Raw genomic sequence first — 17129 nt, forward strand, 5'->3', positions numbered from 1 at the left:
AAAAGCTGAAATGTGTCAGGGATTTAGAGGCATCGGTGATGGCGGCTCCTTTGAACATGTCCAAACACAAAGCCTCACATGTTCATGTTTTTCCCTCGTTCCACTGCAGAGCAATTAATTAATAAGGTCATTAAGTTGGTGGTGAAGTGCTGCGCTTCAGTGCGGGAAATGTCTAACACTCCATGTTTAATAAGTGGGAGAGTTTGCACCCCTCTAATGACTTCCCAGTGATGACAACCAGCTCCCCAGAGAGGCTGCAAAGTGTGTTTGGATTCCTGATGCTGCTAAACGCAGCCTGGCACCTGGTAGTGTACCAGACCCGCACAATAGTTACCAAAATTAAAATGCTTTTCACTCTCATTGTCCTTTTCTCTACCAAACATTGTGTGAAAAGAGTATGAGATAGAAACAACAAGAACAAAAAAAAGGAGTTTGTTTTGGAGGTTCATTTTGCCACCCAGGCAGCGTACTAACTTGCCCTCTTGAATCCTGCAGACCACTGAGGCAGAGAGGAACCACCTGTCCATCCTCGAAAAGCAGCACACACACACACACTCCTTCTGCCCGACATTACCATATTCACATTTACCCGCCGTTTATATGTTCCACCACAGGCTGCTTAATGGGACAGAGAGCACACAGACACAAACACAAGCTTTGTTGGAGTCTGAAACCAGCATGTTTCTGCTACTGGCCCTCGTACTACATTCATAAATGCCATTTTAGGCCTTAATAAGTCAACAGAGATGGCGCTCATGTGGCAGGTGGCTGAGGAAAACGCAGCCTGTAGCAAACAATTACCGTGTTTGGTAAAACAAGCGGCCTCTGTGGGTAAAAACCAATTAGTCCGCCGTGGCAGCAGGTAGCACATCGACTCCATTTGTTACCATCCGTAATAACACCTAGTAAATCAGCGGAATGCAAGAGCAGCTTGACGGACAGCGGACTGCTTTGTGATGATAAGAGCTCCAATCGATACTATTTCTGAATAGTTCAACATCTTCACAGGAGCGGAGTTTAGAGGATTCCAGTGTGTGAAACTGTAAGTAATGAGCACTGGAAGATATTAGGTGATAGAAAGCTCTGCGGTGTGTGCATGTTTAGGTCTACGGGTGGAATCAATCTGCTGATAATATTCAGCTAACTAATAAAGTTGCAGGCGATGAATTTAATATCAATATCTTCGGCTGATCTGCTCCAGTGAGTAGCGTAACCCGTTGATTCTCAGATAATGTGATGTGAAGATGCAGCCCTAGAGGTTGGGCTTCAAGGCGGAGAGAAAACAGTGCATTTTAGGGCTAGATTAACCCTTCTGCTTGGCTTGGTCGAAATAATTGGTCTACTGTGGTTTATTGAAAGCGGCTGAGATAGAGGAGGTCAACAGCTTAGAGAGAAAGAGGTGAAGGAGGAGAGAAAAGGAGGTCAACAAATCGAGGTTTTAATTGTAAGCACTTTGAGTTTTTAAAGACGACTGGTCTTTGGAAATGTGTGGTTCCGTGTTTCTAACCACTTTTAAGACCGTTTCAGACTTTCAACAAAGTGTGAAGACAGAAAAACTTTAAAGCTAAACAACAACTTTAAATTATATAACAGATCAGAATTTTTCAGCCTTTTCTAAGAGAGCTGTTGGAGTCGAACAATGGACTCCAATGTTGGAGTCGTAAAATGGAAAGGAATGACCATATACGGATGATGTGTGGTGTGATACTTTAGAGAATGACGATCAATAAGAACATGGATGTTAAGCCACTAATTGGCAATATGCAAAGATAGAGAGTGAGCACTCCTACTCTCCTTCAAAGACTGCTCTATGCACAAAAAGTGGATGGATGTTCCTTAATCACAGTTAACATTGCAAGATTTTTATGCCAATTTTTGTTCCAATTTTCTTCTTCCAACAACCTTAAAGACGCTCCGATTATCAGGATGGCTCTGAAGTTACTGCAGTGAGCGATGTGTTAAGAGTGATCCGGTCTGCTCAAAAAGACGTCAGGACCATAAAGTTTCTCAGATTTGAAGTTGCACAAGTTTTTATTTTTCATACATCCTTCATGTATTCTTCCTGATTAAACTAACTGTAGAAAACTTTTCGGATAAGATTTTGACTGTTTTGGTAGAGAGTTTCATGGAAAGAAGACTTAAACAACAAGATTACTACATTACGGGATAAGCTGTCACGAGTAAAACAATGTATACGATTAGAAAAGTGAGACTTTCAGCTGCTTCCATTCACTACATCTTTGTTTTATATAATCACTGCACAACTTGCCAGTGTAAATTTGTAGAAATACGATATGAATGTTCCCACCACTCAACTGCATATAAGAACTAACAATCACAGCAAGGGAAAAAAAAATCAATCTTCAGTGTGAATAACAGTTATGGCTGTAAAGACATCCGTATTAATCCTAAACTGGAGGCTCTGTCATGTTTGAAATCCATCAAGGACTCTGCTTTACTGCTGCGCCTTCAATCTGGTATTTTGTAAATCTCCTTTCTATTCAAGTATCAAACTATTTTCCTCATCCCTCCAAATCTTTTCTACCCATTACTGCCAAAACTGGACGGCAGTTTTTGTGTATAAGTGGGAAAGAAAGAAGCAAGGGGAAGAGAGAGAGATACAATCTGGAACAGGAAGAGGAAAAGGAAGGGTTGAAAGCACTTTGTTGCAGTTAACATAAGGAGACAAGGAGGAAGGAGCGTGTTTCGATTGCTCTGTGTGTGCGACAGAGGGAGAGAGAGACAGAGCGAGCAAGTGTGAATTGTGCCTGCAGTTATTCGCACGTGAGGAACCGGAGTGAGAGAAAGTGAGCCAGCCTGAAGGGCAAAGATTGTGTTTATGTTGTGCATGTGCGTAAATGTGAGCGCTCACTCGTGCATGTCAGGAAGCCGCGGTGTCCCTGGCTCTCCAGTGTTTACAGACAGGAAATGTTTGTCCAGGCAAAAGGGAAGAAATCTTGCCTCCCCGCAAGGCAAACACTGCTGGATACACACAAAGACAAACACACAAACACACGGGGCGCTCGCGACAGTGTGAAAAGAGGAATCCGACGGGAGTTCCAGTCTTTGTGAGTGAGACGGGGTGTTTGGTATTTGGGGAAGTGGGAGTGACAGGGCTGGGCACCAACTGTTCTTCACTTCCCCTCATCTCTGGCTGCACATGCAAGCTCCAGCAGACGCTAAATAAAAGAATCAATACAGTGACCTCCTGTGAACCTGTAAGAGTGAGGACAGGTCTTTCAGTTCCAGTTTGCACAATCCACCCATATCTGCAGCTCCTTTATCAATGCTTCCCTGGGTCTCAGTCTGTGGTACAGGCACCACCTCTGGTTCCCCAGGCAGGCGGGAAAGGTATGAGGACCAAAACCAGTTCTAAATTCAAAAACAAACGGCATTTGCCAATTAATACCCTGAGCGACTCGGCTAACTGCTAGAAATCTTAAGCTAATGCCAAGGTATTACTGTTTTTGTTTCATAAAGGAGGCTGTGTGTGTAAAAGATTTAATACAGAACAGTGGAACAGCAAATTTTTATTTATTTATTTTTTACTGTGGCAATCACTAAGTTTAATATGCAGGGCAGCCATATTGGATTTTGAGGCCACTGATGGGGGAAAGCCAAATTTCCAACTTGGAATTCAGGCTTCTAAAGAGCTTTTATTGATCTACTCCATTATCAAAGCAGCTTAAAATGATAGAAAATAAAAGATAACTCCACTGCATCTTTAAACAAATCATATAACGCAGATGAATGAGAGCACAACAAACTGATCATCTAATTCCTGCTCTACCACAGTATTGAAATTCAAGATGGTAGATGTTAGAAAAAGTTTGCTCCAGCTCATTTGTCAGCTGCCTTTCCCGCATTTCATTAACCTGGGAACCTGTTGATGTTCTGCTGAGACTATGCGGCAGTGAATCAACAGGAACTAACATGACACGCACCTTCTGCTCTGATAAATCTCAACTTATAATCTCAACGGCAAAATAAATGTGCTAATTACCAATAGGTAGATTTTCTGTGTTAACACATAACAGAAAAGTTGGCTTCCTCTTCTCAAAGCCAGTCTTCACCTGGTTTGACATTTTTTTGTCTTTGTGTTTTGTTTTGTTGGGTTTTTTTTACAAGTCAATTCCACAGCTTTTCACAGCCTGTGTGAAAGGAGCTGTTGCGTGACCATCAGCCACAATGAGAGTATTTGTGAAATGTATTTTAGGACCACTTGCCAAACTTGTGTTCCCCAAACAAACAATGCGCTTGTCTGACTGTCCCGCTTCATTTCCTTGTGATCTCTGCTGAAATTTCCATGTGTGTCTGAGAGCTGATGTGTGTGTGGGTTTGTAAATTAAGGACAGCGCTGGAGGCGACGCGGCTCTGCATGTTTGTGTGTCTCTCTCTGTTTACCGACACACACATCTTTCAAAACAGGAATGATCTGAACAGGATGAGATGAAAGTGTTCTTTCACCAGAAGGCTCCAAAGCATACAGTGCTTTACTAAAGTGTACATAAAGTTCCTCCACAACTTTTTCACTTTTTCTTTAAGTATTTTATTGGGATTATATGTGACCAGAACAATGCAAATACACAAAGAAAATCCAAAGCTACCATCAGAAGTCACCCAATTAGTAAATACAGAACACGTGTGGATATAATCTCAGAATAAATTCACCTGGTTTCCATAAATTCTAACATACTCTACAAAGGATTTAATGAAACTTTAAGGCAAAAAAGTCAGACGAACCCCAATTTTCAGCTTGAAGCAAGTTGCACAGGAAAACACAGCATCATGAGAAAGAAGGCCTTCTGTTGACCAAAACTGAACTTTTTGGCAAATGAAAGATGTGGTAGAAAAATGGCAAATCATATATCGGAACACACCATGTCCTTTGTGAAGAACTGTGTTTGGAGTATCATGCTTTATGAATGATTTTCTTCAGCAGGAAAAGAGGAGCTGTTAGTTGGTAGGGAAATTGATGGATTTACATCAATCATGGAAAATAACCTGATAGAGGATAGAAAAGATGATATAGACCGGGGTATAAGTTCACCTTAAACATACAGCCAGAGCTACAATGGAATGGTTTAGATCAGGTATGCTGCTAAACCATTTACAGTTTATAAATCACTAATCAGCCAGGCCTCTCAGGTCTTCTAGTTCCTGTTAGTCTGCATCCCCAGAACCAGAACCAAGCATTCAGTTTTTATTCCACTTATCTGGAACAAACTTCCAGAAAATTGCAAAGATGCTGAAACGATGAGTTCCTTTAAATCAAGGCTAAAGATTCCACTTGTTTAGAGTTACCTTTGGTTCCCAGCATCAAAGGAACAAAATGGAAAGTTTCTTGCTTGTTTCATTATTGGTTGCTGTATTATGTTTTTATGGTGTGAAGCACTTTGAACTGTTTTGTGACTGTAATGTAGCACATTACAGTCACAAAACAACATGCAGCCACACACAAAACAACATGCAGCCACACATCAAGTCAAGTTTACTACTCTAGCAGAGTAGTAAACTTGACTTGATGTGTGGCTGCATGTTGTTAGCATTTTGCCTTTACAATAAGAAAGTTCTGGGTTTGAATCTCAGCACCGGTTTGAGTATCGCTCAGTAGCCTTAAGGTCTGAAAACCTTCATGGCATTTTTGGCCGGTTATTATATTATTTGTTGTATAACATCTGAAATGACCAACATTATTACATTATTGGCCTTCATTACATTATGGTTGCTACACAGGTGTCTCTTGTTTACAGGACAGAGAGGTGGCTGTAGGGTTGTACAAATAATGTGAACATATCATCCTCAGTGTGTGGAACATTTAGAAAAGGACTGCTTGTTGGCTAATGTACTCCCATTATGGATACAAATAAATAATAATTGAGTAATTGTTAATTAAAGTTTTATTAGATTAGAATTAGTTCCAACTGATTAATAACCTCTGCTTGGACCTTCTTTCACTGTTGTATTTTGAACGCCATCCAGAAGAGGGCACCACTGGTCATCCTTAAGCGAACCAGTTGAAACAAAAACAAAGATGGCAGGGCCATACCAGAACTGGAAAGAAAAACAGTCCAACAGAGTCCGGTGCGGAATGCAAAATGCACTTAATGCCATCCTGTTTTGAAATACAAACACTCAACAAGCTCCTTAACTCTCACTATGTTTCATTCTTTTTTTTTCATCCAGCATATACTTTGAAAAGTTTTGCCCTTTTTATTATGGAAAATGGGCAACATTTTTCAAAACTTCCTTCTTTATGAAGAAACAGATTTCTGTTTCTTCATAAAACAGAAAACTCAGGTTTTTAAGAAAATGGCTGGTTATCAATTAATTATTCATTGATTGATAAGATCAGTCAACTTGCATCCCTAAGTCCAATTAGAATGTAAAACGCAAGCATATATTTAGCTGGCAGAGCTGCTAGGCAGCAGAAACCAACACCAGACACAAAATGCTGAAGGTCACAGAGTGACAGAAGCACAGATGAGAAAGATATGACAGAAGAAAACAGGCATATTCGGTAACTGATATTGTCATTGTAATATTTGTCAATATTATAACCGCTGCAAGAGCCTCAGTAGGCTGTTTGGAAACTCATGGCGCTAAAACCAAAGGAGCACCGCCCATTGCTCTAGTTATGCTAGACACACACACACACACACACACACACACACACACACACACTCTCGCATGTGCATGCACACCCATGCGCACATACACGCAAACACACATCCACACACAAAGAAAGTAAAACAACTTCAACAATTGCCATCATTCAAGAAGCAACTTGCACTTCAAACTGTAAAACGCAGCTGAAACACAAAACCTCCAGCAGGCAGATGAAAAGAGGGAAAAAAAAGTTGACTTACTTGCTGGGGAGGGGGTGCTGTATCCACTGATGGGAAGTCCAGACAGGGCCGGAGGCGACATGCCCCCCAGCATGTGGGGGAAAAAGTAGGAGTAGGGGGGCATGGGGAAGCCGTTTAGGTGTCCGCCTGGCACCGGGTTGCCCTTCCCGGCCATGGTGGCTCGCCCACAAACAGAGCTCAGTGATGGAATCAACCCCTGGTTAAAATGCGGCCGACCCAAAGAGGAGTCAGTACGGGTTCCTGGGATGATTTAATCCCCCATAGAGAAGTTCCATTAGTAGATATTCCAAAGGACTGCAAGGTAAAGGTTTGTCAAATAATCCGCTTAAGGTTAAAAAAGTTCAGAAAACACCTCCTGTAGATGTCAGCAGGACAAAAAAACCCTGTTTGTTTAGTTAGTATGTGTGTCTTTAGGGCTGACTTGCTGCGGACAAAAAGATAAAAAAGACACACAGCAGAAATATAAAAAGCTCTTTTATGCCTCCTTTCTCACGTATTGTTCAACAAGCTAAAAAGGCCTTATTTACAGGAGGCGTTGGAGGGGCAGGGAAGCAGCACAGCCATTCTTTATCTTCAAGACGAAGGCAGAGAAAAAGAGGCAAGTTGAGTCACGAAGACGAGACTTTGATGACAGCGCACAGGAGCAGCGATAGTGGTGATGGGGGGGCTGCTAGTGGTTGGGATGCTTTCACAATTCACTCCTCCGCCGTAGAGCTCGCCGAGGGAATGTGCAGATCACATGATGCCATGGAAGAGTTGCTCTCCTTAGTCGGGCCTCTTCTTTGCGGTTGCGAAGCGTCTCCCTAGAAAGATAAATAGAAAAAAAAAACACAGAGGAGAGATCATTTAGTGCTTCAGTGACAAGGTAGAGATCACATCCCTTTGTAGTAAAGTGCCTGAGCAAAACTGTTCCTTTCCTCTGACGCTAATTAATGGGAATGTCTCAGCTGAAATGTTACAAAAACACCCCATCCTCCTTAATTATCTAATGGAGTGTTAAAGTTGGAGGTGTGTGATGTCTCCTTGCAGCTCTGTGCATACGCTCATTAACGGTGACAGGCCACAAACACGGTGGGAGGCAAGCCAAAACACAAGCCGAGACGGCAGCACAAAGGCAAACTTTGCTAATTACGCCAGTTTGCGGAAGGTGAGACCCAAGGTGCCGTTCTGGGAACCGCCAGAGCTTGGCGTCTGAATCCAGAGCAAAACAGATCTGTGATCATGGCAGAAAGCCGGAGCAGGACGCAGGGGCACTGACAGCTACTCGACCGAGGAGTACAATTACCACAAAACAGGATGTTAGCATTGTCATACATTCAAGAGTGTGATAGGTTTTTTTGGGGAGGGTGGGGGTTTAAGAGACACACAAGCAAAAGCGGGAGGAATGTGTCTTTGCATGAGCTGGGATGCTCAGGAATGTGGCGCTCTAGCGTGAATGACATGGGGACATGGCAGGAGGGGTCAGGTCGGCCTGTTCCCGCTTGCATGGAGCATGAGCGGCACAGGAGTACCACAGGTGAGACGGGTGGAGAATACAGCCAGAGCAAATACCACAGAAATGCCTTCAGCTCTGGTTCACTGTAAGAGGAAATGATAAGTATTAATGCATTTCCACTTCATTCTGAATAAGGATGCAGTCGTTTTCAGAGAAGTTCATTTTATAGGCTTTGCATTCATTTGAATTGTTATTAATTTGCTCATTACCAAAGATATAAAAGGCCACTTTTCCCACATTCACCTGCTTTGTTTAGGAAATGCGTGCTGAAAGGAGGAAATGCATTGGCGTGAGAGTTTTTAGTGTATTCTAAAGCCACGAGTCAGGTCTGCTTTGATTTGCTTTTATAGCCCTTCTTCTTACCTTTCCAGTCGGCTAATACATCATATAAATCACCTTTACGGTGTTATATCTGACTGCATGATATAAAATATCTATTACTGTTAGAAAACATTGCCTCAGTGGAGTCCTTACTGCAAATTTGTTCAAAATTAAATGCATCACCATGAAAGAAACGTACATTGAAGTTTGTCTTACAAACGTAGCCATATCTTTTATATACCTTTTCACACATATACGAACAAAAGCCTTGTTTCGGTTGAGTATTTTTTCTACTACTGCCCTCTTTTAAAATCATCAGGTGAATTTAGAGCCATCAGGTTAGTATTTTGGCTCAAAATGCCAATAAGACAAAAAGATAATTGGTGTGAACTTCATATGGTACTTTACTGTTGGAGAGGGAGAATTACCCACAGGTTGAAACTTGGACAGTCAACTGTACCGTCATTGTCAAATGTGGAATGGGCAGTTTGGATGATGGGTGACATCTTACACCATTGTGCACTTACACCAGTCGTCCTTCTGCCGTAGTGAACTCATCATCTTATTCCATTTACTCACAGCAGTCAGGCTGGGGAAGACGTACCACAGCAGAAAGTGCCACTGCCAAAGCTTAGCTACGCTACGATCCATCCAGGGTTTTTACATCAAGGTCACTGTACAGTAGATTTTGTACAAAAAAATACAACTAAACTAAATCCTTATTATGACAGAGCACTCATAAAATAATGATGAAAATTTGCTTAACGTTTAAATATCCTGACTTTTTTTTATATGTATAAAGCACTTTTCTGACATCAAAGTGCCTGATTGCAAAACAATAATTAACTAAAGAGCAGCCTGAAGGATTCTTTTTCTGTCTCAGACTCTGAACATTAATTAATCCCACAAGTCCTTTTCAGAAGGGCTCTTATTGAAGGAGTTCATTCATGTTTGAAACTAAAAGGTAAAAAAAAGAAAAGGCATTTTAACATTTCCAGAAGCTGGAGAATGAACCTAATCACCATGCCAGAGGTGACGATAAAAGCAAAATGGTTGCATCGAGACAAGCGCACACCGTGTTGGGAGGAAGCAAGGTAAGACTGATGATGTGAATAATCGGCTGTGAAAACTGCACACGGGAGACTGGAACTGGCTGACGCCGGTAACAAACGCTCCACATCCTCCTTCCAGGCCAAACCGGTCACAACAGCTGCGTCCGTTGAGCCGACTCTGCTGGTTCTCTGCCCCGTTTCTGCAGAGCTCGGCTGCACACAAATTATCATTATGCATTTTCCTCCATCTTTCTCTCTCTTGCATCATCTGGAAATCCTCGCCACTCTGTCTGAGCACAGCTTCAGCATGTTGGTGACCAAAATATATGGCAGGTTTTGCCATTGCAAGGCAGTGGAAGTCCGTCAGCAAGACCAAATAATATGCAACAGGCTAACAAAGTTGGCGACAACCACACACTCTACCAACTAGTCCTTTGTTGCTCATTATGGTGACTGTGGCAGGTGTTGTGTTATGTTTATGACAGTGTAATGTCAGTCAACTCTTCATATACAGTGTTACTGATTTTATTTCATTTATTTTGTTTTTAATTAGCAAAAAACTATTACTGCAAAAATGTAATCTTTTTGTGATGGAAACAAAATACTCAACTTTTAATAACACTTTTTGGATTCTCTTTAAAGTCACAGTAATGACTTTATCTTAAAAGCACATTAAGTAAAATTCATTTATTTATAATGTGTTCATGTTCTGTTTTCAGAGCAAAGACTTGTTTTTCCCCATATTTTTTCATTATTTAATTTGCAATTATTTACAAACTGGATGCTGGTCTTTTCATATGGCACATGTGAAAAAGGGGTATCTACAATGATTTGCAAATTTCTTTCCAATAAAATGTGACTACTTTATTCCATCTAAATATTGTATGATTACTAAACTGTTGAGCAGGTAAAACATTTTTTTTATTTTTTTTTGTTCCTCTCAAAATAACATTTTATTGCAGGCAAGAGCCTTTGACTTGATACTTCAGGCCTAATTACAAACGTTTCGCCACCACTGAAACAAAACGCTACTAGCTGGTTAATTAGTGAGGCTATACTGTTTGTGTTTGTTTTTTACCCTAACTTGCCCTACTGCAGTAAATTTTAAATGAACTGATGGCAACTGAAAAACCGTATTACTCTTTCCGAAGGTTTTAATCTCACACCTTCCCTCTGTTGGGGAAAGTGTTGCTACACAGTTTGAATGCAAAAGATGCTCCTCCATACTTCGTTACTGACTTAAATGCTTCAAACAGCCAGACCGTTTTTACTGATTGCAATTGGAACATGGCTATTTTCGAAGCGTTGGGATTCCCAGAAACCAAGTTCCAACTTCTGACGTAAATATAACTCTGCAGGGGTGTTTGCAACCAAAATAAAACTATAAATATGGATGTTAATGCGTAAATATAGACTGATTCAACTCACTACTCTCAGTAGGAGGTGCCTCTGTGCATGAATTTGTTTATTGCGACCCACATTTTGTGCCAAACAAGAAAATACAAAATGTAGAAAGACTTTTTGTTTTGACAGGTCAACCAAAAAACACCATGAACATATCGGAGCGTTCCTATTTGCTGCCATTTTGTGCACACAGAAGAAAAAAATACACAGCTGACAAGCGAGCTTCTATATTATAAAAATAAACACTTATGGAGCAAAAGCAGCCTCAGATTAAGCAAAAATGCAATGAAGTAGAAAAGTCAAAAAGACCCCCGGGCTTGGAGTCGCATCATTAATGTATTTCCTTTTAAAGTTTTAAACAGAATTCTTAGCACTTGCCAAATTCATCTCAACAGCTTCCAAGCAAGGTGGCGCGTGGAGGGCGTCTCCTCGGGGGACGGACGCCGTCCCTTACAGTGAGGGGCAAAATAAAAATAAACAATCTGGGTCAGCTGGACTTAACTCTCTTTGGCATATAGCAGGCAGGGGGAAGGGAAGGTTAGAGGTTATGGGGCATGAGAGCCTGTGATGGGTTATGACAGCAAACACTGAATTAATAATCAAAAAAGGCAGGAAATGGCAGCGCGAGGTCAGGGCAGGCGAGCGCTCCACACGCAAAACGCAGCCACAGGGGGGAAGCTGCAGAACCCATGGCATGCAGAGGATCTCTGTTCACACACGGACCAGGACATGGGAACGTACACACTGATCAGTGTGTGGAGGGATACATGAGCAAAGTTTAAAGGTGATCCGGAGGAGAAAGTAGAACTAAAGAAATGTGTATTTTCTGTCCTACATTGGTGCACAATGAACCCTAATGCAGCAGATTTCCTTCTGAACAACTGGATCTGAAATGTGTCAGAGGCAGCTGCTGAGCTGGGAGGAATAATACGTTATGTTGACGCCTTCATGTCCACGATAACGGACCTGTTGTTTCAATATGCAGCGTCTTTTAAAAGTATCCCCCCTGTTCGGTGTTGTGTTCTTTTATTGCTTTTAAAAATCAAAGGCAGTCAGGAACACTGATGTACCAGTGAATGGACCTTCCACACACACAGGTGTGTTTAAACTACAGTCACTTGAGACACACTCACTACATTCCACTCATTGTGAAAATACAAAGTAACTCCCCTATAAAGGAGGTAAATATTTATGCAATCTTTTACCTTTGTTAGTATTCTTATTTAATTGTCAGAAAACAAAAGCCAGAAAATCTACTACATGGAGTCACTTCAACTCAGAAACCGTCAGTCAGTGAGGCTGGTAGAACGATGTCCCTCCTCAAACGTCACGGCCTCCCAGCCTCACGTACACCCAGCCTCACGGACACCCAGCCTCACGGACACCCAGCCTCACGGACACCCAGCCTCACGGACACCCAGCCTCACGGACACCCAGCCTCACGGACACGCAGCGGCACACGAAATGGAAGCAGCTCAAGCACACTACTCTCCAATATTTATGAGGACTTCAGCGTGGGTTGATGAATACGTCAGAAGTGAGATAAGATGTTGCAGGGGGAAAAAAACAACAAAACACAGTGTGTACAAATGAACGTACACAATCCACACAGGATGAAATAAACATACCCTTAGCTGAGCGTATGGGTGCTGTGGGCAGTCACGCATGGCCTGTGTGCTAGTTTTATGCTCTCGATCACACATGCATATCATCCCTGCGCCCTCAAGGAGGGGTCTTCCAGTTCACTGCATTTACTGTATATTACTAGTTCATCATGGTAGGAGGCGGGTTGAATAACCCCGTGTTTCCAGAGGTGAAAGGTGTTGTTGGTAGATTTGGGTTTTCTGACAAGTGTGTAGCACAGGACGTCATCAGGGTAGTTCAGAACCAAGTACTACATGGATTAAAATGCAGAAATATAAACGATGTTACGTTCTGTCTGCTACGGGTGGCAGGAAAGCAGCAATAATAAGCATAGAAAGTGTAAACGCACAAAACTAGAGTAAATCCTGGGACCACACACGCAATCCAAATACAACACGGCCAAATATGAACCATTTCCTCAAAAACTCAACCAATGAAAACATCCGTCATCTGTGTGGGGCTCCTTCAACAAAACTTAACCGGTCGACCATAGCTGTGAGGTGTGAGTTACGTCAACACGAGCTTTCATGACATGAACCCATCTGAAACACCGCCGCCGCCGTGTCCCCTTCTGGTCCCCGCTGCTACTGAACTCAACCAGAAAAAGTGGCTGTGCAAAACATCCCCATGTCACCATGTAGCTGACAGTTGACCTTTTTCACATGAAATGTCACCACTTCCTCACATTATCCACGTAGGCATCTGTGAGAGATTTTGTCAAGATTCATAAATTCATACTTCAGTTAAGGTCAATTTATGTCAAAGTCGCAGGGAGCTTGAACCTGAACGGGGGAATTCTTGGCAGTTCTAATTTGAGGTGATCTACTCAGTTATTCACAAAATATCCTATTCACCAGATTTGACAGCAGGTGCTGGATCCTGAAAGATCGGGATATGTTGGCAATGTCCCAAAGCAGAGGGATAGTTGTGATGAGCATTGGGCAAATTTAAATCTGTTATACTCACAAATGCATCTTTTTTTTTATTATACTCATTTTTCATGACACCATCTTTCATGACACTTTACACGTTACCTTTATTTGCAATATTGTCTTACCAGTTAACATTTTTATTTGACCCTTTGCAGTTTTACCTTCAGAGTTATTCTAAAGTTAGACGTCATTGGAAAATAGATATACCCTGGAAATACTCTACATATTTATATTAGTGCAGACCAACTTAAATCTATTAAGAGTTGACTTTTTAACTAATTTTAAATGAGTATTGCTAAAATAAATGTCAGTCCATCTTTTCCTAAATATATTGAGTTCCGTCTCAAAACCCAAATGAAGTGAATAAACTGATTTTCTAGCTTGAGAAGCTAGCCCGTATTCAGCAGGAGTACACTTTATCTGAGTAGTGGGTGTTTACCTTCTAGATTAAAATACATTTAGAGTTTGGCACAGCAGCATGAGACTGAGTGCACTTCAAATCTTGAGTTCACATTTGTTAAATGTGTGTTGTAGTTTGAAGAAACAGATTCAACTTTATTCTACTTTTGTTCCAAATGTTGTGAAATATGCATTTTTCTTTTCCGTTTACTGAAAGTTTTAAAATCACCATTCAAAGAGGTAAAAATCATAAGAAAATAATGTCAACTGCTTCAGACTGATGGGAAATTGTGCTAAAACTGATGTGTATTTTAGCATTTTATTGTTGTATTGTTCTTTTTCAACAAGACAAAAAAATCTGATCTGGTTTAAATGTTGCCTTGGAACACAGAGATAAAGAAAATGGTAACTAAAGTGTCTTGAATGCCATTGCTGGGTGAGTTAAGCACTACATAATTACAATATTAGCATACAGCATGTGATAGTGGTAGTCTTTTCTAAACTGCATTAATTAGCATCAACTAGAAGCTTAAAGTAACTTCTTTCAGACTGTCTGACCTCCTCAGACTTCCAGCTCAGCGGTTCTTCCTCCTGAAACGATACAGGAGTCTGACACTGAGACTGAGAGAGCAAAAGGTGGGAGCTACTTTTCAATGCCAGCCCAAGAATGGAGCTGAGAAAGGCTAAAGGGTGCTAAGTGAACATTCAAGGTTGTGAGAATCCTCAGTGGCTTTGCCAAGGCCCCCCCTGCTGGGTGAATCCACTTGTCAGAGGAGCGGGCTGGGTGACATTTCTGCTCACCTCACAAAGGTCAGCCCTTAATTATCTCAAATGCCAGCAAGCACGGCACCTGCAAAAAATAAACCCGAGGATGAGCACTGGAAGTGTGTGCGTCTGCTTCTCCAGCGCGAAATGAGCCCCAGCGTGTCTGTCAGAGCAGAACCAGACCATCTGCCCACCTGCATGAGCCGCAAACACACAATCCAAACCTGGGAAGGTGCACATTGTTGCAAACAAAGTATAGAGATGAACTGAGAAGTCGGCCGAAGTCCTGAATGTGGTCGGTTTCCAGCCTGGCAAGCTTTTTTTTTTTTAGAAAATAATTTAAAATCACGTCTTTTTCCAAACAGTGAATAAATAATTTCTAAAGCATTACAGATCACACAAGTAACATTATTTTTCAGTGTGGACATTGTTACTGAGGGAAAAACACAAAGCTTTTTTCAAGACATTAAAGATGTTCAAAGCTGAAGTTAGATAAGAAGTTGTTTAAAAGGTAGCAGCATGTTTTAAGAGATAAGAGAGAAAACATCTTCAGTTCATTCCAGCTTCGAGCGAGAGCAAGACTTGAAGCAGATGATAGCAAGGCTAAAGAGATTACAAATCTTTAAAAAAACTTTTCTGCTCTGACACACACACACACAGTGTGACATCACCTCTGAGAACAATATAATGACTTACAGAAAAAAATCCTAAAAATATATTTCAGTTTGCTTCTTTTATCTTCTGTTATAGCTCTGGAAGAAAAATTAATCAGCTCAGATCAGAATCAGAATGTAAAACAGCTTCATAAAAGATGCAGAGTGGAAATCAGTCATGAAAATTCTGATCATTCTAAATGTAAAGTTATATAGTAATAGTTGTGTAAGACAAATTAACAAACCTATAGCACCAAGTCTGGTTAACCAAATCAGGAAGAGTGTATTTCGTCTAGAACAAACGGTACCTTCCATGAGGATTGGAGTACAAAAAAAAACTGAAAACAGCTCCTGGAAAAATAAGCAGACAGATTATGGCGTGACAGATAACAGCAGAATCTCCTAAATATACGACAAACAGCTGAGGTTCATTCTCAGAGGCCCTACAAATCGTCAGCATAAATCAGGGGAAGTAGTAGGGAGAACTTGTGAACTCGAGGCATTGAGCAAGCCTAATTATTTCTGGTCAGAGTGCACTTGGTGACAAAACTCCAAGCATATCTGGCCATCCATAGAAAGCAGTGTTTGCTTTTTGAGCTACTCACTGTAGCTATTCGACTCGAGTCAATATTTGCAGGAGGCTATGGTAACAGAAAGCTCTCGTGAACCACATAAACACACTCCTGTATGCATGACCCTCACACACTCTTGCACACACACACACACGCACACACACAAAACAACAAATCTGCCTGGAGAATCCCACTCGCGCTCGAAGGGGACGAGGGAGACAAAGGGCCATAGATCATGTTGTGGACGGCGCGCAGTGAGCTCCTTGTATCTACGTCCCCCCTTGCATTTTTCTCTGGTTCTGAGAAAACATTAAGGGCTGGTCCCTATTGTTTACACAGCTGGCTCCATGGAAAAGATTGCTTAATATGAAATATGGAGAGAGTGGAGAGGTGAGAGGGAGACGAAAGGAAAGGGAGCCAAGTGAGAGGGATATGGCGGGATGGGGTGACACTGTCAGGAAAAAGAGAAAAAAGGGCGGCTAACGGGAGAGGTGAGAGTGGGACCTGGAGTGTGGCGCTGCTGAATCAGATGAGGAGCGAACCTGAGGAAGAGCTAAAGAGTAAACGCAGCAGAGAGCAGAAAGCCGTGAGGTTTCAGTGGTGAGGGAGTCATGCCTCCTGTGGTCTGGGGTCTGCAGTGCATGTTGTTCTTTCTTAGTAATCACACTCTGCCTCCACACAGGCAGCTCTGCCTCTTAAGGCTCAGGCAGAAACTTTCAGACATATTTCTTCAACAGAACCTGAAAAAGGTTTTATGAAATTGAAAATAGCATAGTAGAAATCTTACAAAAAAAAAAGACATCTTAAAAACCCCCACTGCAGCCCTGAGTCGGGTCTGCAGACTAACTTTCTGCACTGGTATCTAAATTATTCAGTTAGGTTCACCACCACAACCCTTAATGGGCACCAAGAGTTTTCACAGCTGTGTTATTACCTCAAATATAATATTAAAACCAACATTTTCTCATTTTCTGTGCAGAATGATCATTTAAGTAGGGATGTAACAATATGAAACATGGGATT

At 41.6% G+C, this 17129-nt stretch overlaps 1 protein-coding gene across 3 annotated transcripts in view; it reads right to left on the minus strand.

Annotated features, from left to right (window-relative positions):
- raraa (retinoic acid receptor, alpha a) overlaps positions 1-17129 on the minus strand; it is a 186112-nt gene that overhangs the window by 97629 nt on the left and 71354 nt on the right. For all 3 annotated transcript variants that reach the window (XM_007559674.2, XM_007559665.2, XM_016675226.1), the window contains one exon: positions 6870-7672. In XM_007559674.2, the coding sequence (XP_007559736.1) occupies positions 6870-7023 (154 nt within the window). In that variant the 5' untranslated portion in view covers positions 7024-7672. The remainder of the gene's footprint in view (positions 1-6869; positions 7673-17129) is intronic.

The sequence above is a fragment of the Poecilia formosa genome, unplaced genomic scaffold (genome assembly GCF_000485575.1).
Source record: "Poecilia formosa unplaced genomic scaffold, Poecilia_formosa-5.1.2 Scaffold4, whole genome shotgun sequence".
NCBI classification, from domain to species: Eukaryota; Metazoa; Chordata; class Actinopteri; order Cyprinodontiformes; family Poeciliidae; genus Poecilia; species Poecilia formosa.